The sequence below is a fragment of the Trachypithecus francoisi genome, unplaced genomic scaffold (assembly GCF_009764315.1).
Source record: "Trachypithecus francoisi isolate TF-2019V2 unplaced genomic scaffold, Tfra_2.0 Lachesis_group20, whole genome shotgun sequence".
NCBI lineage: Eukaryota > Metazoa > Chordata > Mammalia > Primates > Cercopithecidae > Trachypithecus > Trachypithecus francoisi.
The window spans coordinates 15,227,924-15,251,177 of NW_022681466.1; the positions used below are offsets into that span (position 1 = coordinate 15,227,924).

Sequence of the window (23,254 nt, forward strand, 5' to 3'; positions counted from 1 at the left end):
AAGTGCTGGGATTACAGGCATGAGCCACTGCGCCCGGCCCAAAATCACAGCTTTTTAACCCAGAGGCCCATGGGTGGAAACCACACATAGGGCTATGTTCTCTCAGTCCAAAGCTAAGAGCAGGAAAGAAGGCGTGGGCCGTAGGAGCCTGAGTGACTTGGTTTGGGACAGGAGGGTTGGGGGGCTTTAGAGGGGTCATGCAGGTCCTGTGTCTTGTCAGCTTCCCTGGAAAGGGGCTTGGAGGCACCAGCCATGGACCTGAAAGGGTCAGGGTGTCAGGGAAAGGGTAAGTTCCAGAGGATGAGAACAGGGGAATGGGAAGTCTTAAACACAGCTCCTGGGGCCCAGCAACTTGCCATGTTAAAATGCACCCTTAGTGACTCAAAGAACCACCTGGCCAATGGCGAAGGAGAGACATGACACCTGGGCATAGTGGGAAGGTGCGGGGCCTGCACCTCCACCAGAGGAGCCACTGCTGACCTGGACCAAGGGGGCTGCTCTGTGCTCAGCTGGGGAAGCCTGGGCCGGCTCCTGCACTGAGGTGCTCAGGTGCTGGCTGAGAGCCCAGCTGCTGCTCTAACTTGGAGTGAACCTGGGTCAATACCAGCTCGTCTCTGGCGGGTGGGAAAGGTCTGACAACACCAACTTTGCCCTGGAAGAAGGGCAGCCTTAAAGGAAGGCCTTTGGAAGCTGGCCTGATGCTGTGGGCTTGAGGGCCTCTGTGGCCAAGCCCTGTCATCCTGGCTCCAGCCTAGGCCTCAGCACTCCGTTTCTTCCACTGTCACCTGCTGACCAGGAATACCAGGAGGACAAAAGGGTTTGTTCAGCTGCTTTCTTTATTAGAAACAAGTGAGATGTATTGAGCAGAACAACAATGCATTTGGTATTTCCTCCCCTACCCTGGGAATGGATGCCCCCCCCACCACAGCCCAGTGAAAAGCCACGACAAAAAGGTGAAGCTCCCCCATCCCTGTTCCCAGATGTGGCACCTGCCTGCCAGCCGGTCAGTATTTTTTAATTTAATGGAATGAAATTTGTCCTAAACAGCCTCCCTAGGTGCAGTCGGCTTGTGGGCCTGCCTTCATTTTGCAGCAGAGCAAAACTGAAGCCTCAGGCCTCCCCTGGTTCTGGGGAAGGTGGGCCAGGCCGTCAGAAGGCTGCCTCACAGGTGGGTAGGCACTGACGGGAGGGACACTCCTGCCCCCTCCCCTGACCTAGCATCTGGTGCCCCTCCCTCTCCCAGACCACAGCTCCATGCAGCTGTCCAAGGCCTTTGGGCCCTTAGGTTGGTTAAATGCTGGTCATCTCTGGGGACAGAATTCAGGACCACAGGGACTCCCCTGGGCTTCCGAGAGCCAGCAAGTAGGGGAGTGATACCAGTTATATGGGAGTTGTGGGGAAGGCCTGACATTTTCCATAAACCTGATGTTAAAGTAGCTGGGTGTGGGCCCTTCAAATAAGACAGGAGCCTCTTCAGAAATAGGCATGTGTGGGGAAACGAGCCCTATACAGACCTCGATCCGGAGCGGAGGCCTCCTACTCAGCTCTCTTCCTACACAGACTGGGGTCCGTGGTCAAATGCAGTCAATCCAAAGGCAGGAGGTAAAGGTGGTCTTTGAAACATGGCAGCTGGGGGACTGGGTGGCAGAGGGCGGGGCCAGGCCCAGGGAGGCCTTCCAACAGCGGCTGCCCAAGGACGGTTAGCGTGAAGGCCTCAGGGTCCTTCCTTTGCTGGGTTCACGCCAGCCATGACGCCACCACACTGCAGGGCTCCTGTGGGGAGGCCCTGACCCCCAGGATGGTGCTCTCGGACCTGAAGTCCCAGAAGGGTTTGAATGAAGAACGCAGGGACTATTGGGACAAAAATCAGACGAGCAGCAAGCAGCCCCCAAGCCATCCCCTGCACACCTGGGCAGGGTTCTCACCGTGAGATAAAGCAGAGTCCAAGGAGCAGGGAACCTGGTTTCAGTGAGGGAGATGCCTGGGCCTTTGCCAGGAGATCTGTTTCTTCCAGAACAGCCACTGGGGCCTCACCGTTTCCATTCCATGACCTGGGTCAACCGAAACAGAGCTCACTCCAGAGATCCACACAGCCCAAATCTCAGAGGCAGCTCAAGCTGGGACCTGGCCCAGAACAGACCAAGACTAGGACAGGAAGCCTTTCCAAGTTCCAGGTTCCCCCAACGTAGGAAAGACTTGTGCACTTTATTCTTTGATATCCTCAAAGGTCTGGACAGGGTGAGTCACTCTGGGGCTTGAGGTGCTGTGCAACTGTTGTCTGTGAGGCTGCAAAGCAAGCCCCCTGCCTCTCCGACTCCTCCCGTCTGCAGAATGCAGTGCGCATCTTGCTAAGAACAGCAGCTTCTTTGGTCTTGGTTTCTCGGAGTCAAGGAGTCAAACGTCAGTCACGATTGCTGGGGCCTACAGTTTGCAGCACAGGAACAATGGGAAAAGGGAGGCCCCTGCAGGCCTCTGACGAAAATCCACCTTAGTGAAGTTGCTGGCTCCAGCAGCAATCTGCAGAGCCGGCAGCATCCCCACAGGTGGCACGGCCCCCATCCCAAGCATACAATGTCTCCTGGTTTTGGCAACTCTGCAGAATTAGCCTCTGACAAACCACAACAAAACCCACAGCCTGAAACAAGCCCCTGCTGGCCTGCAGAGCGTGGCGTCGGTGAGTGGCACAGGGCTGAGCCTGGCCTCCTGGCTAAGGCTTCATTCCCGTATGAGCGGAGAGGTGACGGCAGCAAGGAAACCCCACACGCCACACGTCATGCTACCTCCTCCCCACCACTTGCTTCTCTCTAGAGCAAAAATTACATCCAAGCCTGGAAGTGGGTTCCTGACAATTCCACAGCCCAATTCTGCCCAGGCCACGTGGCTGAACACCACTCAAGAATGCCTACATCGACAGACATGCGGCCAGAGGCTTGATTATTTTTTGGGAAACTGGCAGTATCAACAACCATCACTACCATAAAAATCCACAAAACAGCATCAGCAAAAGTCAGACTCAGACAATGGTGATGGGAAACCATTTCTGTTGCCAAGTCCAGATCTGCCTCTACTCACCACTTCTTGCTGCCACTTGCAGGCTGTATCTTGGAAACAAGAAATGGCTAATGGGTTGGAAGGCACAGGCCAGGGGCTAGTGGCTGAAGGGGTCTGGGTATTGACCCCATGCCACTCCTGCCCAGACACCCTGGGGACATCAGGGTGCTGGCTCTTTGCTCTAAGATGAGCTAAGCAGGGTTTACACTGATATGGTCTCCAAAGGTCCCTGATGCTACAAGGAGGTCCAAGGGCCTCTTCAAACTGCCAGTCATCCCAGGCAGTGGAAAAGCAAAATCTCACAGGGGAGTCATCCCTATAAGGTTGGCAACAGCTGGCTAAAGAGCCCTTTTGAATCAGTTGGCAGGATTACTTCCTACAGGGAGCAGGTCAAGGGGATGGAAGAAGGGACTCGATCAATGAGGTCTGCTTCTGCGGACCATCCCATTGCTGTGTCTCAAAATGCAGGCAGGTCTGGCCCTGCAGGAAAGTCCCTGCCCAGGGTCAGCCCCAGCCAAGAGCTCCACGTGCCATCCAGTGAGATCTGAGCCTGTTCCACCTTCCCTTCCTTCTCAAAGCCAGTCATCCCAGCTGATTCAGAAGGGGAACTGGATGAGGTTCTCCAGATCCTCTTTTTCCCCAAGATAAGTCAATGTCTCCTCTGGAGGAAACCATGACTGTGCCAACGTGTCTGTCTGCCACTGTCCTCGGGTCCTCATTCTGAGGAATGATCTGGATTCAGCTTTTCATTAAAGACCAAACATCCTTGCACATTTGGAACATGAAAGATATTTAAAATATTTTTATATATATAATATATATATATACTTTTATTATTCACCCGTTAACTCCATTATATGCCAATCACGAGCTAGTTTTCAGCAGTTACATTCCCTTGATGACGGCTGCATGAAGATGTAATTAACTGGAAAACACGGAGACCAGAGACACGACCGGAGGTGACATCACGCAGCCCACGCCATCGCAATACAATTGTCAAGTTCGCTGGCGGTTTGGTAAAGCCGGTTCAGTTCTGCTCCCTTTGCCAGGGATTCTCACGTGTGTGAAAACTGGACCAACAGTGGTGGGGTTCCATTTCCTGGTTCGAATTTTCAGTGGCTTTATCCAGAATCTCACTGGTGACTGGTTATTGTAACACCAGTCCAACCTAGGAGAGCCAACAGGGAGAGGCAGAGCTGAGTCGACAGTGGTCCAAAGACTCTCCCACACCCCCCATCCCCGACGTTCCGACTGGCTGGGCCCGGGGTCCACCGCCTGTGCTGTGGGAGCAGACTCACACCCAGCTGGCCCCATGCTCAACCTCCACACCAGGGTTCACATGTCCATCAGACCTCCCAGGGAAAAGTGGTCCACGCTCCAGCTCACCCCCATGTCCCCTGTGGCGCTGGGGGAGGAAGGGCTAAGAAAGTGTCATGCTGGCCGGGCGCGGTGGTTCAAGCCTATAATCCCAGCACTTTGGGAGGCCGAGACGGGCGGATCACGAGGTCAGGAGATCGAGACCATCCTGGCTAACACAGTGAAACCCTGTCTCTACTAAAAATACAAAAAAACTAGCTGGGCGAGGTGGCGGGCGCCTGTAGTCCCAGCTACTCCAGAGGCTGAGGCAGAAGAATGGCGTAAACCCGGGAGGCGGAGCTTGCAGTGAGCTGAGATCCGGCCACTGCACTCTAGCCCAGGCAACAGAGCAAGACTCCGTCTCAAAAAAAAAAAAGAAAGTGTCATGCCAGGAAGAGGGCAGCAGCTCAGGAGAGGAAATCTCCTCAGAGATCCTGCAGCCCTACCCTCCTGGCAAACCGTGGGCAACTCAACTTCCACGGTTCCCTCAGGTGGGAAGCCCTCACTGGAGATGACTTTCCTGCTCCTGTGTGGCTCTGTCCCCTCTGCCATCCTCACACTAGTTGCTGAGAGGGGAACGCTGACCTGCTGGTCTGGCCAGCAGAGGGCAGAGGGAGAGCATTTTCTTTTCTTTTTTTCTGAGACGGAGTCTCTCTCTGTCGCCCAGGCTGGAGTGCAGTGGCACGATCTCGGCTCACTGCAAGCTCTGCCTCCCAGGTTAATGCCATTCTCCTGCCTCAGTCTCCTGAGTAGCTAGGACTACAGGTGCCCGCCACCACGCCTGGCTAATTTTTTTTCTTTTTTTTTTGCAGTAGAGAAGGGGTTTCACAGTGTTAGCCAGAAAGGGAGGGAGGGCATTTTCAAAGGCTCAACTCCAGGTAACAAGGACCCAGACTGTAGCTGTCTCCCCAACCCATGGCCTGGTTTCTGCTGGAGATACTGATTCCCTGGGTCGGGCAGCCTGGACTCTGGCTGCGTGCTGCCCACCTTCTCTGCCCCCATGCTGGGGCATTTCCAATTGTAAAGGTAATACTGCAGGTTGCCGTCCCCTATGCCAAACTTGAGCTTCTCCAGGAAGGTTTTGTTCTCCATGAGATCCAGTGCATTGAACACATCAAACCCTTTCTGCAAAGCAGCACGGAGAAACAAGAACAGGTGAGGACAGGTGGGGATGGCCTCCTTCCTAACCCTTTGCTGCCATTTCAAAGCTGTCCTGTGGGCAGCCACAAGAACAAGGTTCCCTCAGAAGCTCTGCTGCTTCCGCATTAATCCCCGCTCTCCAGGCGTTCTCAGGACACTCTGGGCGCCCCCTCCAGCCTGGCCTCTGCCCAGTCTCCCTCTGAGTATACACATAGGTACTCAGTGTCCAGACTGGGGCTCTTGCTATTCCTGGTTATGCCTCCCTGAAACTCTAGTCATTTCCACAGTCCTCTCTGGAGTCCAAGCCCTGAGCCCCTCCTCTCAGAAGCTGGCTCCCATCAGCTACCTGGGGTTTGTGTTGCTTCCTTACTCCATGCAGACCCCAACTCTCAGGCCCTCAGTGCACCTCATGTTGTATGACACCTGCTGTGTCGCTTGGAGACTGTGAAGATGCTTCCTAAACCTCACCAACTGGAGCAGAAGCTCTCACAGGGCAGGGACCAGCTTGCCCACAGCAGGCTGGGCTGGGTGCAGGAGGTCACCAGAACCCACAGCGAAGCACTGACCGACGGGCTCTCCACCCGCTGCTGGCAGTCAGACACTCCGATGACTCACCACGACAGAGAGCAATCACCCCTTTCCCACGCTGGGAAAGCTGTGAGGAGAACCCGTGTCCTCCCAGGGCAGGCCTGGCTATTCAGGCTCCTTGGTGGCGCCTCCTGTGAGAACGAAACTCACTGAAATGAATCAGGAGGAGTTCAATGCCTTCACTTCGGATGCTCCTTGCTCCTTCCGAGTTTTGAGTTTCTGGCTAAAAACTGCAGGAACCCTGCCTAAGCAGAACAGGAGGTGAGGAGGACTCGGAGCCTCCTAGCCCATGGGAGGCTGCGTCCTGGGAGCTGTGCTCACCATGGCTCCACTGCCCCTTCCCCACACATCTCCAGAGAGCCCCTGGTCTGCTCCTCACCATTTTGGCGAGGACAAGGGCGTCGCTCATGAGGTCTAGAAGAGGGGTCTGGGTGTGAACATTGTAGAAAGAATAAGCAGCTTTGAGACTCTTGTGGGTTGGATGGTTCATGATGGTGGAGGGCAGCGTATAAAAGCTCAGGAAATCCGTCACCTCTCCATTTGAGTTCTGAAGGGAAGGCAATAAAGAGGCAATGTCAAGCATGCACAGTGGCACTGTGGCCCAGGAACAAAACGTTTTCTTTCGCTCTGCCTTCAGGCAGCTCTGCCCCTCTAGATAAACAGGTGGAAACTGCAACAGGACACGTGGGGAGGAGGAGGGACGTTGGCTCAGGGCACTTGAGGACAGAGCCATGATCGTAGAATGAAACTGCCAAACCTCTTTCCCAGCAGGGGCACCACCAGGGACCTCTTCTTGCAGTTCACATACCCCCAGACTGTGTCTCCTATGTCTGGTCAGCACTGGGTTAAGTTGGGACAGGCAGGGAATTGCAGGCTTTCCTGAAGGATTAAGCGGGGCTCAGTTCTACTCTGTGTTATCAAAGTGGGGCAGAGGGGGAGAAGGGCTCAAGCCAGATCCAAAGGTATCTTTTCAGCAAATTCAAGCACACCAACTCCTTGTTTTTAGGGAGGACCAAACACGGATGGTCAAGGAAGTCTAGGGTGCCAACACTCAAGCCCTGGGAACCCGGCCACTCAGGGGGGTGCCTCTCTGGGAACCCATTAGAGGCCTGGAACACCACTCCCTGACTCACCTCCACCACGAAAGTGTCGATTATATTCTCCTGGGGGTAGAACCAGTGCTCCACCTCCTCCTGGCTCATGACGGGTGTAAGGTGAAATTGCTTCAAGTACCTGGTGAGGAGCTGGTGCACTACTGGAATGTCCTTTGTTTCCATTGGTCGCAGCCCAGCTGTCTTGGGAGTCTGGAAGCAAGACAGAAGAGATGGAGTGAGATGAGCTGATCACCCTGGGTCTATCCATGGTGAGGATAGATCAGGCCCTCAAGAGAGAATCCCTGGTCATTTGGAGGTTCCCTGCACCCCCGTGCATCTCTCCTCAGGCACAGGGCCTGCCTCTTCCATATCTTCTGGCCCTTTCCCTCCTAGTCCAGGCAGACTCAGGCTGCTGCATCCATCAATCAGCCATATGGCCCCAGACTGACTTCCTAAGAAAACACAACCCTTCATGCTCCACCCTTGTTTCAAACTCCCCGCCCCAGAGCACAAGACTTTCTACCCTTGGGCCAGGCTGGCCTTTCTAGCTGTACTTTCTGCCCATGCGGCCCAGCGGTCCTCACAAGCTTCTCACTGAACTGTGACTGATGCCATCCCATACTCACTGCTCTCTCTCTGCTAGACTTAGAGCACTTCATAGACCCCAGGGCCTAGCCAGGGTTTGCCCGCCCAGACACTGTGACACCACTACTTCTCAGAGAGCCATGGCTGCAAGTTAAATGCAGAAGAAAAGCAGCACACTCCCAGGATTTCATCCCCAGTCAGCGTCCCACCCGGCAGCTGCTTTTGCTAGAAAAATGCTTCAGAGGAATGAAACCATATGATGCTGTGGAGCAAACACCGGGCTGGTAGAACATCCCCAGAGGCTCAGATACACAAAGGTGGGCTTGGGGCAATCTGCAAACAGGGTGGTGTCACAGTTTACAGGCCTCAGTCAGTGCCTGACACAATACTTCCCAGTGCAGGAATTGCTTTTAAAACTTCAGTTCTAGAACCTCCAGCCTCTAAAATTCCTTGCTAAATCCTCGTCTCTCTAGGGAACACTCACTGACCTCATTCTACATGGCAGCTCCCATAATGATGCCTCAAATCCTGGACTGAAAACACAGCCATGCTGGGGTTTCCACCCCGATATGGGTGACACAGTCTTCTCGCTGCTGCAGCACTATAAGAATGCTCTCTGCCTGCCTGCCCACCGGCCTAGAAGGCAGGGCAGATTTGTCATGAGAACAGAAGGAAGAAGACACATACCACAGTCCCCCAAACCTGTGCTTTTGGCAGTGTCTAACAGGACTGCAGCAGTCTCTCAAGGTGGGACACTAATGACCTCAATCCGCTGGTGGATTAGCCTGATTTCAGAGTGATCAATCTTGTTTAGAGGCTGAGAAGTCCAGGCAGGCAGCCCTCACGTCAGCAGGAACTCAGTAACTGTGTGGACTGACAGCCAACCAGAAGCACTCCGAGAAAAAAAAAGGAATTTTCTTTTTTTTTTTTTTTTTTGAGACGGAGTCTTGCTCTGTCGCCAGGCTGGAGTGCAGTGGCGCGATCTCGGCTCACTGCAACCTCTGCCTCCCAGGTGCAAGTGATTCTCCTGCCTCAGCCTCCCAAGTAGCTGGGACTACAGGCACGTACCACACCCAGCTACTTTTTGTTTTTAGTAGAGACAGGGTTTTACCATGTTGGCAGTGAATCTCTTGACCTCATGATCTGCCCGCCTTGGCCTCCCAAGGTGCTGGGATTCCAGGCGTGAGCCACCGCCCAGCCTGAGAAGGGATTTTAAGAATCCCTACTGGGATGGGCAAGGTGGCTCACGCCTGGAATCCCAGCACTTTGAGAGGCTGGAGGTGGGTGGATCACTTGAGCCCAGGAGTTCAGATGAGCCTGGGCAACATGGCAAAACCCTGTTTCTTTTTTTGTTTTGTTTTGAGACGGAATCCTGCTCTGTCGCCTAGGCTGGAGCGCAGTGGCACGTTCTCGGCTCACTGCAAGCTCCACCACCTGGGTTCATGCCATTCTCCTGCCTCAGCCTCCTGAGTAGCTGGGACTACAGGCGCCCGCCATCCCATGACCAGCTAATTTTTTGTATTTTTACTAGAGATGGGGTTTCACTGTGTTAGCCAGATGGTCTCGATCTCCTGACCTTGTAATCTGCCCACCTCAGCCTCTCAAAGTGCTGGGATTACAGGCGTGAGCCACTGTGCCCAGCAGCAAAACCCCGTTTCTATAAAAACAAAAATTAGCTGGGCATGGTGGTGCACGCCTGTAGTCCCAGCTACTTGGGAGGCTGAGGCGGGAGGATCACTTGAGTCTGGGAGGTCAAGGCAACAGAGTGAGGCCCTGCCTCACACAAAACCAAAACCAGAAAAGAATCCCCACCTGAAGCCAGCCACAGGTGGAGCATTTGTTTCTTTGGGAAACTAGGAAAACTGAGACCCAGAATAGAAAAGCAGCTCACTTTAAAGCTGCCCAGTCCTTCAGCGCCAAATCTGGGTAGGGAAATTGGGATTAGAAATCAGGGCTTCCTTCACAAGCTCAGGTCACCCCTCACCTGGCCCGGCAGAGGGGTGCCACAGACCCTCGAGTGCATCTGCGCTGGGCTTTGGAACACACTGCCATGTGTATGAAGGTTCACTAAGTGGATTCATCATTCTATTTAAGCTTTACTTAGGCTAAAATTACAGGCAATAGGTGTTCTCTGAGCCTTTCAACAGATGGCAGAGAAGCTAGTCCAGGCACAGGCTCAGAGGAACTGAGAAAGTTAAACTAAAATAAAATCCTGCTGCAGATAACAGAAATAGAAAGTCCAGGAAATCTGAAGACTATGGGCTGGTTCACTTTTCTGGTAGGAGAAAGCCCCCTCTCCACCCAGAGCCCTTCTCTCCTGCTGACAGCCAGGCTCTCCTTGCCCTCTCTCTGTCCACCACCCGGGGCACCACTGGCCTCTGGCAGTCGGTAGAGCTTCATGGTGCGTTGCATGGTCATATTTCTGCTCAGGTGGGAGAACTTCACTTCAATCAGCTTCCGTGGGTTTAGGGACCGATGCCAATACCTGTGGGGACACAAATGTCCTGTCCTCAGGGTTCTGGCCAATCCCTATTACAAGGACAATGGCAGGGAGACCCCAGCTGGCCAGCAGGTGGCGTGAGAGACACATCAGGTGCCTCCGGAGCCAGTGGTGTCACACTGCTCTCCAGCCTCCCCCCAGTCAGTGCTGCCAAAGCTCCTCCTAGATCTTCTTTCTCCCTATTTTTCTTGCTGAATTTCCAAAACTATTCCTTTGTTACAGCGGTTGTCTGGGGAGAGCAATCCTCACTCCTAGAATCAAGTCAACGGAAAAGGGCTGTAGTCATGCCCAGAAGATGATGGCAGAGGCACTCACCCTCCTCCCTCCTCCTCTTCTGCCTTCACACCTGGTGTTTTTACTTTTAAAGTTCTCTAGGGAGAGATTATTCAATTGTTTCAAACAACTTTCTAAGGCAGAGGTTGCCCTTAGATCACATAGCAGACTTGCTCTATTTGGTGCACACAATATTCAAAACAAATTGAGCCAACCATTTAACATTTTAGGACATTTCCCATAAAAATCCAGATGTGAGCTCATCCCTAAAAACAAACAAAAACCACCAGTACCGCCCCCACCATCTCCAAAAGCAGCAGCCAGCAGACACCAAGAGCCCTCCAGACAAGGCAGGGACAGACTTGCCAGTCTGCCATCCCTACAACCCTCCTGCCCTCTCCACACTCCCGATCTGGCTCCTGCAGGCACCAGGTGCCCGCCTTACCAGATACTCCAGAGGTGGGATGCTAAAGGCGGAGTTGTAACTCACAGTGGCCCATGCTCCTCAACTAGAGTGCAGACACCAGTATTTTAAAGGACTTACAGGAAGACAGTTTTACCTGCAGGTGCCAACGGGCTTTGGTAGTACCACCCCGGCAGTGTAAACAGCTTGGAAGATGCCCTCCAGGTGAACCCGCCTGGTAATCTCACGGATCAGGACTGGAGCCACCCTCTTGGAGCGCAGCTTCTTGTGGACACAAAGGAAGTTGATCTCCACCATCTTCTTCTCTCTAAGAGGGGGAAACATCCAGGTGACAAGGTTTTTAACAGGGAAGGGAATGGTAATCCCCTCAAGCACATGCAGCCACACCTGGAAGGACCAGGTCTGCAGCACAGGTGTACTTTTAGCTGCCACCTGCACTCAGTACTGGAACTCCCCACCACGCTCCACCAGGCCAGGAGCCTGCCTCACTTCAACAGAGTCTATTTCCAAAGGAAGGTGGGACTCAAGCAAACACCTTTATTTGAAGGCACCACCAGCATCTCCCTGATGAATCCCTAGGAGTCGGCTGGGGAATCCCACCGTTAGCATGCAGGGAAGCAGCACAGGGAACCCATGGGGCAGGTCAAGGCAATTCTAGGGTTTCAAGGTTCTGATTCCCTCAATAACACAGCTGATAAGCCCTGAAGACTGTGGCAGGCAGATGGTTTGGACACTTCCAGGGAAAATGAAGAGCAGAGATCACAGGCCCCAAGGACTATCTGAATCTGGGTCACACTGGCTCTGGCTCATTTCTGCTGCTGTTCAAGTGTTTCCATGTGTGACTGGTACAAGCATTCAAAAATGAGCCTCTGATTAGCCAGGTATGGTGGTGCATGCCTGTAATCCCAGCTACTTGGAAGGCTGAGGCAGGAGAATTGTTTGAATCCTGGAGGTGGAGGTTGCAGTGAACCAAGATTGCACCACTGCACTCCAGCCTGGGCAACACAGTGAGACTAAAAAAAGCCTCTGGCCAGGCACGGTGGTTCACGCCTATAATCCCAGCACTCTTGGGAGACAGAGGTGAATGGATCACTTGAGCTCAGGAGTTTGAGACCAGCGTGGGCAACACAGCAAGACCTTGCCTCTATAAAATTTAAAAAATAATAAAAACAAGCCCCTGCCGAGCAGCCACACCAGCTCTCAGGCTGGGCTCCTTCCAACCCGGGCCACAAACAAGGGAGCCAGCTGGGACTCTGAGCAGAACAGGGGGTTCCTATGATGAATCTGCAGTCCCAGCAGCTGGGCGTCCTCCCTTCTTGAGACTGTCCCTCTTTCTTTCATGGGGCACATTGTTCAGCCTTTTTCTCCTCCCTCCCAGACCAAGCAGGATGGCGGTGTTGTGGGGGTTGGAGGTAGGTGCTGGTGCTTACGTGTCATAGATATGGATGTTTGCTGGGATGGCGCTAATGAACCCAACCAATTTCCGACTTGAGACCACTCGAACCCCGCAGTGCCACTGGGGGAGCCAGCCGGGTGGCCGGAGAGCCCTGGAAAAGAGAGGCTGGGGTTGTTGTGCTGCTTGCCGGCAGGCTGGACAAGCTGTTTGGGTTCCACAGCCAAATTTGGTTTTGACCTGGTGCTACCACCTCCCTGGGGGTTAATAGCTGAATTCTCTTTAGGGCCAAGCCCTCCTGGACACACGGAATCGAGCCATCACCATTTCTGGCTACTCATCCCACTGGGCCTAGTTACTCATCCAACCCAAGGTTATCATACTGAGGATTTCATGCCTGATCCAATTTCTGTGTGTTCATTTTGACAGCTTGAACCAAGGGACTGGTATCTTTGGTTCAGAGGACGGTGGGTCCCATGGTTGAGAGCTGATTGTGGCAACCCTGGAGCTCTGGTCTCCCGTCTCCCTCCTTCTGGTATAAATTCTTCCTTCCCTTTCAGGTAGTCCCTCTCTATTTCGGCACATGCCTCTCTCTTCCTGGATATTAAACGTGGACTGGGCAGGTGGATGGCTCAGCCAGGCAAGGCTATACAACTGAGCATGCTCAGGAACTAGATAGAAAATGTGCCTTCTTTTCTTTCAGTCTTAGTAGGTCTCAGGCGCCTTCCTTTCTTACATAAAGTCACCAGACAATGCATACCTCTTCCCTGGGTACCAACTCTACGAAGGTCTCCCTCACCCAGTCAATTGTCTTAAACAAGGTTGCAATTCTAAGCGCCAGTGAAAGCAAGTCTCCTTCAGATGCAGGAACTCAAAAATGACACACTAATTTGCCATTCAAAGGTTGGCCCCTGGCAGGGATGAAAACTCTGGTGTCCTGTGGTGGTTCTGCTCTACACCTTGCCCTCAAGAACCTCAAGAAAGCCCCTACAACTTACCACAAAAGAAACTCTGGGGAATAATCAAACCGGAACATGTTGTCATCATCTTCCACATAGTTCTCATTCAGGAGGGTGTATAGTTCTTTCAGCTGTAAAGAAATAAGCAGCTCACTTGGAGGTATTCTGCCAGGAAGGAGACCAACTCCAATACCCCGGGGCTCTAGGCTTTTCAGAAGGATGAAGCAAACCAGCAAAAACGACGCGGAGTCTCACAAATCCCTCTGCCCCTGGCATGGCCGGAACTCTTGGAGCAAGCACCCTAGTTAGAGTAGAAAACGGAGCCATCACGTAGCAGAGTGGCAGACCGAGAATGCCACCTCACTAACCAACCACTTCATCATTCTGCGCCATCAACAAGGGAGAGCCACTGGTCTCGACTTCTGTGAAGTGCTGTGCAGGGATGACTCTCAAAGCTAGTCAAGAAATTACTCCACAGAGAGTCACTGCTATTTCCCATCTTGTCTGATTTTTACCATCTGGCTCAAACAAAGGCCTTTTTTTCCTTTCTTTTCGAGATATGGTCTCACTGTTACTCAGGCTGGAGTGCATTGGTGTGATCATGGCTCACTGCAGCCTCCAACTCCTGGGTTCAGGCGACCCTCCTACTTTAGCCTCCTGGGTAGCTGAGACTACTGGTGCATACTACAATGCCAGGCTAACTATTATTATTTTTTCTTTTGTAGGGGGGCAGTCTCACTATATGGACCAGGCTGATTGATTCTGAACTCCTGGGCTCAAGCGATCTTCCCACCTTAGACTCCCAAATTGTTGGGATTATAGGTGTGAGCCACACCTAGCCACAAAGGCCTTTTTCTGCCTTCTCAGCTATCTCCATCTGCTGGCCTAACTTTGGTATTAAAAAATTCTGTTGGCTGGGTGTGGTGGCTCAAGCCTGTAATCCCAGCACTTTGGGAGGCTGAGGTGGGCAGATCACCTGAGGTCAGAAGTTCAAGACCAGCCTGGCCAATGAGATGAAACCCCATCTCTACTAAGAAATAAAAAAATTAGCTGGGTGTGGTGGCAGACACCTGTAATCCCAGCCACTGTGGAGGCTGAGGCAGGAGAATTGCTTGAACCCAGGAGGCGGAGGTTGCATGAGCCGAGATGGTACCATTGCACTCCAGCCTGAAAGACAGCAAAACTGCACCTCAAAAAAACAAACAAACAAAAAAAAGGCTGGGCGCGGTGGCTCATGCCTGTAATCCTAGCACTTTGGGAGGCCCAGATGGGCAGATCACGAGGTCAAGAGTTAGAGACCAGACTGGTCAACATAGTGAAACCCTGTCTCTACTAAAAACACAAAAATTAGCCAGGCACGGTGACAGATGGTTGTAATCCCAGCTACTCGGGAGGCTGAGGCAGGAGAATCGCTTGAACCCGGCAGGCAGAGGTTGGGGTGAGCCAAGATCGTGCCACTGCACTCCAGCGTGGGCAATAGAACCAGACTGTCTCAAAATAAATAAATAAATAAAAGGCCAGGCACAGTGGCTCATGCCTGTAATCCCAGCATTTTGGGAGGCCGAGGCGGGAGGATCATCTGAGGTCAGGAGTTCGAAACCAGCCTGGCCAACATGGTGAAACACCGCTTCTTCTAAAAATATAAAAATTAGCTGGGCATGGTGGCACTCACCTGTAATCCCAGCTACTCGGAAGGTTGAGGCAGGAGAATGGCTTGAACCCAGGAGGCAGAGACTGCAGTGAGCTGAGATGATGCCACTGCCACTCCAGCCCAGGCAACAGAGAGAGACTCCGTCTCAAAAAAAAAAAAGAAAATGTCAACAGAATTTTTTTTTTTTTTTGGAGACAAAGAGTCTCACACTGCCGCCTGGGCTGGAGTGCAGTGGTGAGATCTCAGTTCACTGCAACCTCCCCCTCCCAGGTTCACATGATTCTCCTGCCTCAGCCTCCCAAGTAGCTGGGATTACAGGCGTGCACCACCACACCTGGCTAATTTTTTGTATTTTTAGTAGAGACGGGCTTTTATTATGTTGGTCAGACTGGTCTCAAACTTCTGACCTCATGGTCCACCTGCCTCGGCCTCTCAAAGTGGTGGGATTTGCCTGGTGACATTTTCATCATTCTTTACAAGGGAAATAAATCCCTCAGGTCAAAACAAGGGGCTCTGGGTGGCCAGGGTGGAAAGGGGAGGACAGAGCCTCATTTAGCAGCCCCAGCTGCTCTAGTCAGGAGACAGACTAGAAAGAAAACAAGGAAATAAATGAATGAACAAAAAAGAATAAATGAAAAACAGGTATCTACGTTGGAGAGCTACAGAGGTTAATTTTCAACCTGCCAGAAAAGCTAAGAGCTATTTATGTGGAGTCTTGGCCATACCCCAGGAAGTTACAGAAGGGGGTCTGTTCAGACCTCCTTGGCTCAGCTCTCTAGGGCTCGAGGAGACGTGGTCTCGGTGAGATTGCAGGGCTTACTGTGAAAGTGGCTCCTACCCGCAGGTGTAACCTTCTGAGGGCCCACTCACCACACCGCGGTCGCCCAGGTCCAAGGCATCCCAGGTGAAGCCCTGGGGCAGGGTGTAGGGCTCCTGGCGGATATTGTCCTTGTCAGGCTCCACGGGGCCATGGGTGTTCACCACTTCACCTGAAAGAAGAACACAGCTGTGAGCCTCACCCTTTGCCCCCTCAGGGCAGTAAATGGCTCAGCTCAAAACTCAACCAGAGCAAATTCCTCTTGTCCCTAGGAGCCCTCCATCTGAAGAACATTCTGTGCTTGGCAACTGCAAACCGTCTTTCCAGCTACCCTTAGCCGCTAACTGAGGGCCAATTCATGGCAAAACCTCAGGACAATCACTGGGATCCAAGGTGGTTCGTGTTTGGGAAATCCATTTAAATCTCCCTTGGGTCACTGAATGACAAACATTTATCTTTAGTCATTTGGCTTCCTGCCTCCTGGTTGGTGTAAAGAGTGTTGTCAGGGCCCTGGCCCAGGCCCATCAATCTGGATGGGTTTGTAAGGAGTCACAACAAGGCTGCTTTTGTGTCAACAGCAACAACAATGTACTGGGCCCATTTCTGAACCAGATGATGGCTTCTAGGCGCCAGGCTATCGTGGCCCTGCCAGCCTTGGCTTTCAGCAGTGTGAGCCAGTTAACTGCTCCTGCCAACTCAGGCCCTCAGTGTTTAGAGTCCTGCAAGTGCCTTTGGGCTGAATCACCAAGTCTACACAGTGCTGCCGGGAAGTCACCGTGACACAACATCCCCTCCCTGAGCAGCATAGGCCCCTCCTCTGCGGGAGTGCTCCAAAGACACAGCCCTCATTCCTATCCGAGCTCCATCGGACTCAAATGCTGAGAGATTCACACTGAATTTTCACCCTTGGGATGATTTCGGTTCTACAGTGGGCTCACTCATGTTTACATTGGGAAGAATGCAATGTTTAGTGCATTTTGGAAAACAAGCGTCTTCAAAAGGGACCAACTCAGTAACAGTGTTCTTAGCAAAGGCCTCAGTATAGACTAGGCACTCAATTCATGCTTTTACTGACTTTCAGACTCTTGATCCAATTTTTTTTTTTTTTGAGACAGAACCTCATCCTATCGCCCAGGTTGGAGTGCAGCAGTGCGATCTTGACTCACTGCAACCTTTACCTCCCCGGTTCAAAAGATTCTCCTGCCTCAGCCTCCCGAGTGGCTGGAATTGCAGGTGTCCGCCACCGCGCCGGCTAATTTTGGAGGTTTTTTTTTTAGTAGAGATGAGGTTTCACCATGTTGGCCAGGCTGGTTTCAAACCCCTGGCCTCAAGTGATCCACCCGCCCCGGCCTCCCAAAGTCCAAACATTTCATTCTAACATGTAACAGGCAGTTCTAGACCTTCCCAGAATGAATCTGTGGGGCAAGGGTGGTGGAAAGAGCTGCATAAGGCCACAGTGCACGGCACCACCGCCAGCACTGATCATCTCACCCTCATCAGACACATTGAGCACCAACCATGCACCAGTGACTCAGTGACCATGCCAGCCCCTAGTGTACAGCAGGAAAAAGGACCAAGTCCCTGTCCTCACAAGACATACCATCTTCTGGGGAAAAAGTAAATAAATGAGTCATTATCCACGTGCTGAGGGTCAGGATCTGGAAAGTGCAGGGACACAGCAGGGAAGCAGCCTGCTCTATTGGTAATCAGGCTTCCCAACAGGTTTGCTTGGGAGAGAGGTCATATTTTTCTTCCCTGGTCAGGAAGCTCATGACCAGGTGAGACGGGGTCTTGCTGTTGCCCAGGCTGGAATGCAGTGGCGTAACTTGGGTTCACTATAGTCTCAACCTCCTAGGCCCAATGATCCTCCCATCTCAGCCTCTCAAGGGGTTGGGACTACAGGCATGCGCCACCACGCCTGGCTAATTTTACTTTTCTTTTTTTTTGTTTGTTTTTTTTTTTTTTTTTTTTTTTGAGACGGAGTCTTGCTCTGCCGCCCAGACTGGAGTGCAGTGGCCGGCTCTCAGCTCACTGCAAGCTCCGCCTCCCGGGTTCACGCCATTCTCCTGTCTCAGCCTCCCGAGTAGCTGGGACTACAGGCGCCCGCGTCGCCCGGCTAGTTTTTTGTATTTTGTAGTAGAGACGGGGTTTCACCGTATTAGCCAGGATGGTCTCGATCTCCTGACCTCGTGATCCGCCCGTCTCGGCCTCCCAAAGTGCTGGGATTACAGGCTTGAGCCACCGCGCCCGGCCAATTTTACTTTTCATAGAGGGGAGATGAGGTCTTACTGTTGCCCAGGCTGGTCTCGAACTCCTAGACTCAAGTGATCCTCCTGCCTTGGCCTCCCAAAATGCTGGGATTATAGCATGAGCCACCACACCCAGCCAAAACCCACCATTTGATTATTCATAAAGTAGCTCTTGTGAATTTAAGTCAATCTGCTTCCAGCTGACAGCTATGTATATTAAAAAAACATTTTTGAGCCTACAAAGCTGAGGGCCAGACCCTCTAGTCTTATCTAGGTGCTGATTTCCCAACTTGTATTGAATTTATACCTTTCCCTATACACTTCAGAACCTTTTTTCCCCTTTAATTATTTCCATGGCCAAGAATACTGATGGTCTTCCCTACTGTACTAAAATAACCTCAAGGCTAAATCTTCTCATTTAGGCTGGCTACTAGGTCCTACACGCAATAGGCACTTCCATTCCCTCACTCCTTCACCAAGTGTTCACTGAATCCTAGAATGTGCCAGTTCTGTGGCAGGGGCTGGCGAATGAAACAGACACAGGTCCTCACCATCATGGACACCAAAGAGACGAGCAAGGAGGCACGTCCCACCCGGCATGGCAAGGGCCAGTAAGGATGAAGTACAGGGTGCTACGGGGCCTGTGTCTGTGTGTGTCAGGAAAGACCTCTCAGAGAAAATATGTAAAGGCAAGACCTCAAGGATAATTAGGAGTCAGTTAGGCTGCAGGTGGACTATGTGGGGCAGGGTGGGTGTGAAAAAGTAGAGCTACCGGAAACACTGAGAAGGGAGCAGCCACTTTTACTAGACTCCCACTGTGGAGTACCCTTGATGGCAAAAAGCAGCCCAAGGCTCCTGTGCTGTCCTTGGTCTGGTGCCAGCATCATGGCCTCTGCTTGTCCTGCTCTGTGGGGAGCAGCCTGCCCTCTCCCTTACAACGGCCTCTGAGTACCTCCTGCTGAGCAGGGGTGGAAGGCTGCTCTGCAGAGCACAGCAAGAATACAGCCGATTCTCTCAAGGCCGACATGAACGAATAAATGACTAAAGATGACACTTCGAACTTGCTTTAAAAGAATCTGGAATTTTAAAGAAAACCCTGAGCTTTCAATGGGTTTCTTTCTGCACACTCTTCCCCAAAATTCTTTCTGTGACATCAAACATCAAAGACCCCAAACTAAGCAATGCGATGCAATTGTGAAGGACTTCGGAGAAATGAGAATGTCTGAGATGCTTTAATGAAAACATTAAACCAAACAAAAACCAGGGAGAGGGAAAAGAGAGGGGAAACTTCCCTCTGGGACCCATGGAAACCAGGTGAGTGCACATCCTCCCCTGTGATAGTTACTTTTTAAAACAGAGTGGCCACGCTGCATTCCACTGACCAAAGACAGAAAAGGATACTGCTTCCATTGACATGAGTGGGAAAGGGGTGACTTTAAAAAGAATGACATGATCTGAAGGGGGGAATCAAAAGTTCATCTGAGGGCTCCTACAGTTGTTATACAGACTAAAACAGTTCTGCTAAGGCCTTTCCTTTTTATTTATTTATTTTTTAATCTTTGAGACAGGGACTCGCTCAGTCACCCAGGCTGGAGGGCAGTGGCACAATCATGGTTCACTCCAGCCTCGACCTCCAGGACTCCAACGATCCTCCCACCTCAGCCTCCTGAGAAACTGGGACCACATGCATGTGCTACCATATCTGGCTAATTTTTTTTTTTTTTTTTTTGAGACGGAGTCTCGCTCTGTCGCCCAGGCTGGAGTGCAGTGGCCGGATCTCAGCCTCTGCAAGCTCCGCCTCCTGGGTTTACTTTACGCCATTCTCCTGCCTTAGCCTCCCAAGTAGCTGGGACTACAGGTGCCCGCCACCTCGTCCGGCTAGTTTTTTGTATTTTTTTTAGTAGACGGGATTTCACCGTGTTACCTAGGATGGTCTCGATCTCCTGACCTCGTGATCCACCCGTCTCGGCCTCCCAAAGTGCTGGGATTACAGGCTTGAGCCACCGTGCCCGGCCTGTCTGGCTAATTTTTAAATTTTTCTGTAGAGACGAGGTCTTACCCTGTTGTCCAGGCTGGTCTTGAGCTGCTGGGCTCAAGCAATCCTCCTGCTTTGGCCTCCCAAAGTGCTGGGATTACAGGCTTGAGCCACCGTGCCCGGCCTGTCTGGCTAATTTTTAAATTTTTCTGTAGAGACGAGGTCTTACCCTGTTGTCCAGGCTGGTCTTGAGCTGCTGGGCTCAAGCAATCCTCCTGCTTTGGCCTCCCAAAGTGCTGGGATTACAGGCTTGAGCCACCGTGCCTGGCCTGTCTGGCTAATTTTTAAATTTTTCTGTAGAGACGAGGTCTTACCCTGTTGTCCAGGCTGGTCTTGGGCTGCTGGGCTCAAGCAATCCTCCTGTTTTGGCCTCCCAAAGTGCTGGGATTACAGGCACTGAGCCATCACACCCGGCCTAAGAAGGCCTTTCCAAGCTTAAAATAAAAAACCTAGGATAATTTTTTTTTTTTTTGAGACAGAGTCTCTCTCTGTCGCCCAGGCTGGAGTGCAGTGGCCAGATCTCAGCTCACTGCAAGCTCCGCCTCCCAGGTTCACGCCATTCTCCTGCCTCAGCCTCCCGAGTAGCTGGGACTACAGGCGCCCACCACCTCGCCCGGCTAATTTTTTGTAGTTTTTAGTAGAGACGGGGTTTCACCATGTTAGCCAGGATGGTCTCGATCTCCTGACCTCGTGATCCGCCTGTCTCGGCCTCCCAAAGTGCTGGGATTACAGGCTTGAGCCACCGCGCCCGGCCAAACCTAGGATAATTTTAAGCTTCTAAAGAATTGCAGGTCTCAGCCAGGTGCAGTGGCTCACGCCTGTAATCCCAGCACTTTGGGAGGCTGAAACAGGAGGACAGCTTGAGCCTAAGAGTTTGAGACCAGCCTGGGCAACATAGTGAAACCCTATCTCCACAAAAAATTTAAAAATTATCCAGGCATGGTGGCAGACACCTGTAGTCCCAGCTACTCAGGAGGCTAAGGTGGGAGGATTGCTTGAGCCCAGGAGATTAAGGCTGTAGAGAGCCATATCATGCCACTGCACTCCAGCCTGGGCAGCAGAACGAGATCCTGTCTCAAAAAAATAAAAGAGAGGGCTGGGTGCGGTGGCTCACGCCTATAATCCTAGCACTTTGGGAGGCTGGGCAGGTGGATCACGAGGTCAGGAGTTCAAGACCAGCCTGGCCAAGATGGTGAAACACCGTATCTACTAAAAATACAAAAATTAGCCAGGCGTGGTGGCGGGCGCCTATAATCCCAGCTACTTGGGAGGCTGAGGCAGAGAATAGCTTGAACCCAGGAGGCAGAGGTTGCAGTGAGCTGAGATCGCGCCACTGCACTCCAGCCTGGGTGACAGAGTGAGAGAGACTCTGTCTCAAAAATAAATAAATAAATAAATAAATAAATAAATAAATAAATAAACAAGAGAGAGGGAGAGACTTGTAGGTCTCTTTAGCGGAATACCATCTAATTAAAATTCTCCCAAGAAGGTGGGGAGTGCTGTAAAAACACAATGCATGAGATTTATAATCATTAGTCCTCCATTTACATGAAAAAAAATTAGGGCAAGAAGCTGTAGGTAACACCACCCCTGAGAAAACTCAGAACTAGGGTGATGCCTCAGCCATGCAGGCTAACACGCCTGCCAAGGTGGCACTTTCTACAGGCTGACACAAACAAAGGAACCTAATTGGGGCTTGACTGACCCTGGACCTCAAAGACAGACTAGTCAGATGCTCAGGGCAACTGCTCTTCCACAGAGTCCCACACCACACACTGCACAGGAGGCAAAGTCAGAAGAAATAAACCCAGACCTTGTTCCTCCTTCCTCAAAGTGTCAGGGCCTGTATGAGCAACTGTGTGGTTTTCTCTTGAGCTTTCTGAGAACTAAACTGAAGCACTTTCTACATTTACAGGTGAGAGGAAAACAAAGTATTGCTGGGCTGAAGAGGAACAGAAGCAAATTAATCCCAATCTGCCTCTTTTTTTCTTTTTCTTTTCTTTTTTTAATTTATTTTTGAGATGCAGTCTTGCTCTGCTGCCCAGGCTGGAGTGTAGTGGTGCGATCTCAGCTCACTGCCACCTCCGTCTCCCCAGGTTCAAGCAATTCTCCGGCCTCAGACTCTCGAGTAGCTGGGATCGCAGGCCCGTGCCACCACGCCCAGCTAGTTTTTGTATTTTTAGTAGAGACAAGGTTTTACCATGTTGGCCAGGCTGGTCTCAAACTCCTGACCTCAGGTGATCCGCCCGCCTCAGCCTCCCAAAGTGCTGGGATTACAGGCATGAGCCACTGCGCCTGGCCTCAATCTGCCTCTTTACCAGGAGACACTATCTGTGAAGAATGTAGCAAGGTTACTCTATCTGTGAAGAATGTAGCAAGGTTACTCATTTGCAAATTCCTCAGGAAAAATAAAATCAAACCAAAACTGCAAAATGCCATCTGAAAACATAGCCAAGATATATGGCAGCCACCACGTAACACCTCATCAGGGATTTCATTCGGAGATGAGATGTGTGGCTCTCTACATCGTTCCTGCTCCTCAGAGAGAACCTGGTCACTGGGACCCCACCCTGTGGCCCAAAGCCTTGCTGGAGGGCTTAGCCAGTGGGCCTGGGACCTGGCCGATGAGGGCAGCCAAACACACAAGGTGATGGGGGAATCGGCACCCCTCTTGTCCACCCGGGCAGTGCTCTGCTCTCCCTCACCTGTGGGGATGCACCTACTCAGCTTGCTTCTGTCGTGAACAAGCTTCTGAGAACTGCATCCGCTCTAGAGCAGAGCTTCTCAAACTTTCAAAATGGACAGAAATCCTCTGGCAGTTCTGATTCTGCAGCTTTGGGGTGGGGACTGACAAACTGCATTTCTACTAGCAATTAGGCAATGCCCATCCTGCAGGTCTGCAGGCCTCATGGAGTAGCTGCTCCCAACCTCCGCAGCAGACAAATCTCCTTGGGCACAGCTGCCTTCTTCCCCTCACCAGTCTTTGGCCCTACCCTGCCTGGCCCTGCCCTACCCTCCTGCTCTGCACTGAACACACTAGTCAAGTCTCATTGTGTTTCTGGAGAGAAGAAGTAATGTGGACGAGCTGAAAGTCATTTACATTTGGTGTTGGAACATGTTTTTTTTTCAACATACTTAC

The 23,254-nt window shown here is 51.9% G+C and overlaps 1 protein-coding gene across 9 annotated transcripts in view; it reads right to left on the reverse strand.

Annotated features, from left to right (window-relative positions):
• Positions 1–818: 818 nt before the first annotated feature.
• Positions 819–23,254, reverse strand: part of NMT1 (N-myristoyltransferase 1) — a 49,957-nt gene continuing 27,521 nt past the window's right edge. The window contains exons 4-13 of one of the 9 annotated variants that reach the window (XR_004430531.1): positions 15,885–16,003; positions 13,403–13,494; positions 12,442–12,558; positions 11,148–11,318; positions 10,191–10,299; positions 7,269–7,439; positions 6,515–6,682; positions 5,395–5,532; positions 3,893–4,219; positions 819–2,421 (exon numbers count right to left, since the gene is read on the reverse strand). Coding sequence is in view for 6 of the 9 variants with exons in the window: in XM_033182697.1 (XP_033038588.1) it covers positions 4,199–4,219; positions 5,395–5,532; positions 6,515–6,682; positions 7,269–7,439; positions 10,191–10,299; positions 11,148–11,318; positions 12,442–12,558; positions 13,403–13,494; positions 15,885–16,003 (1,106 nt within the window). In the remaining 3 variants the exon portion in view is untranslated. Of the gene's footprint in view, positions 4,220–5,394; positions 6,381–6,514; positions 6,683–6,943; positions 7,015–7,268; positions 7,440–10,190; positions 10,300–11,147; positions 11,319–12,441; positions 12,559–13,402; positions 13,495–15,884; positions 16,004–23,254 lie in introns of those variants that run through there. The other 8 variants (XR_004430530.1, XR_004430529.1, XM_033182697.1 and 5 more) reach the window with 8 other exon arrangements.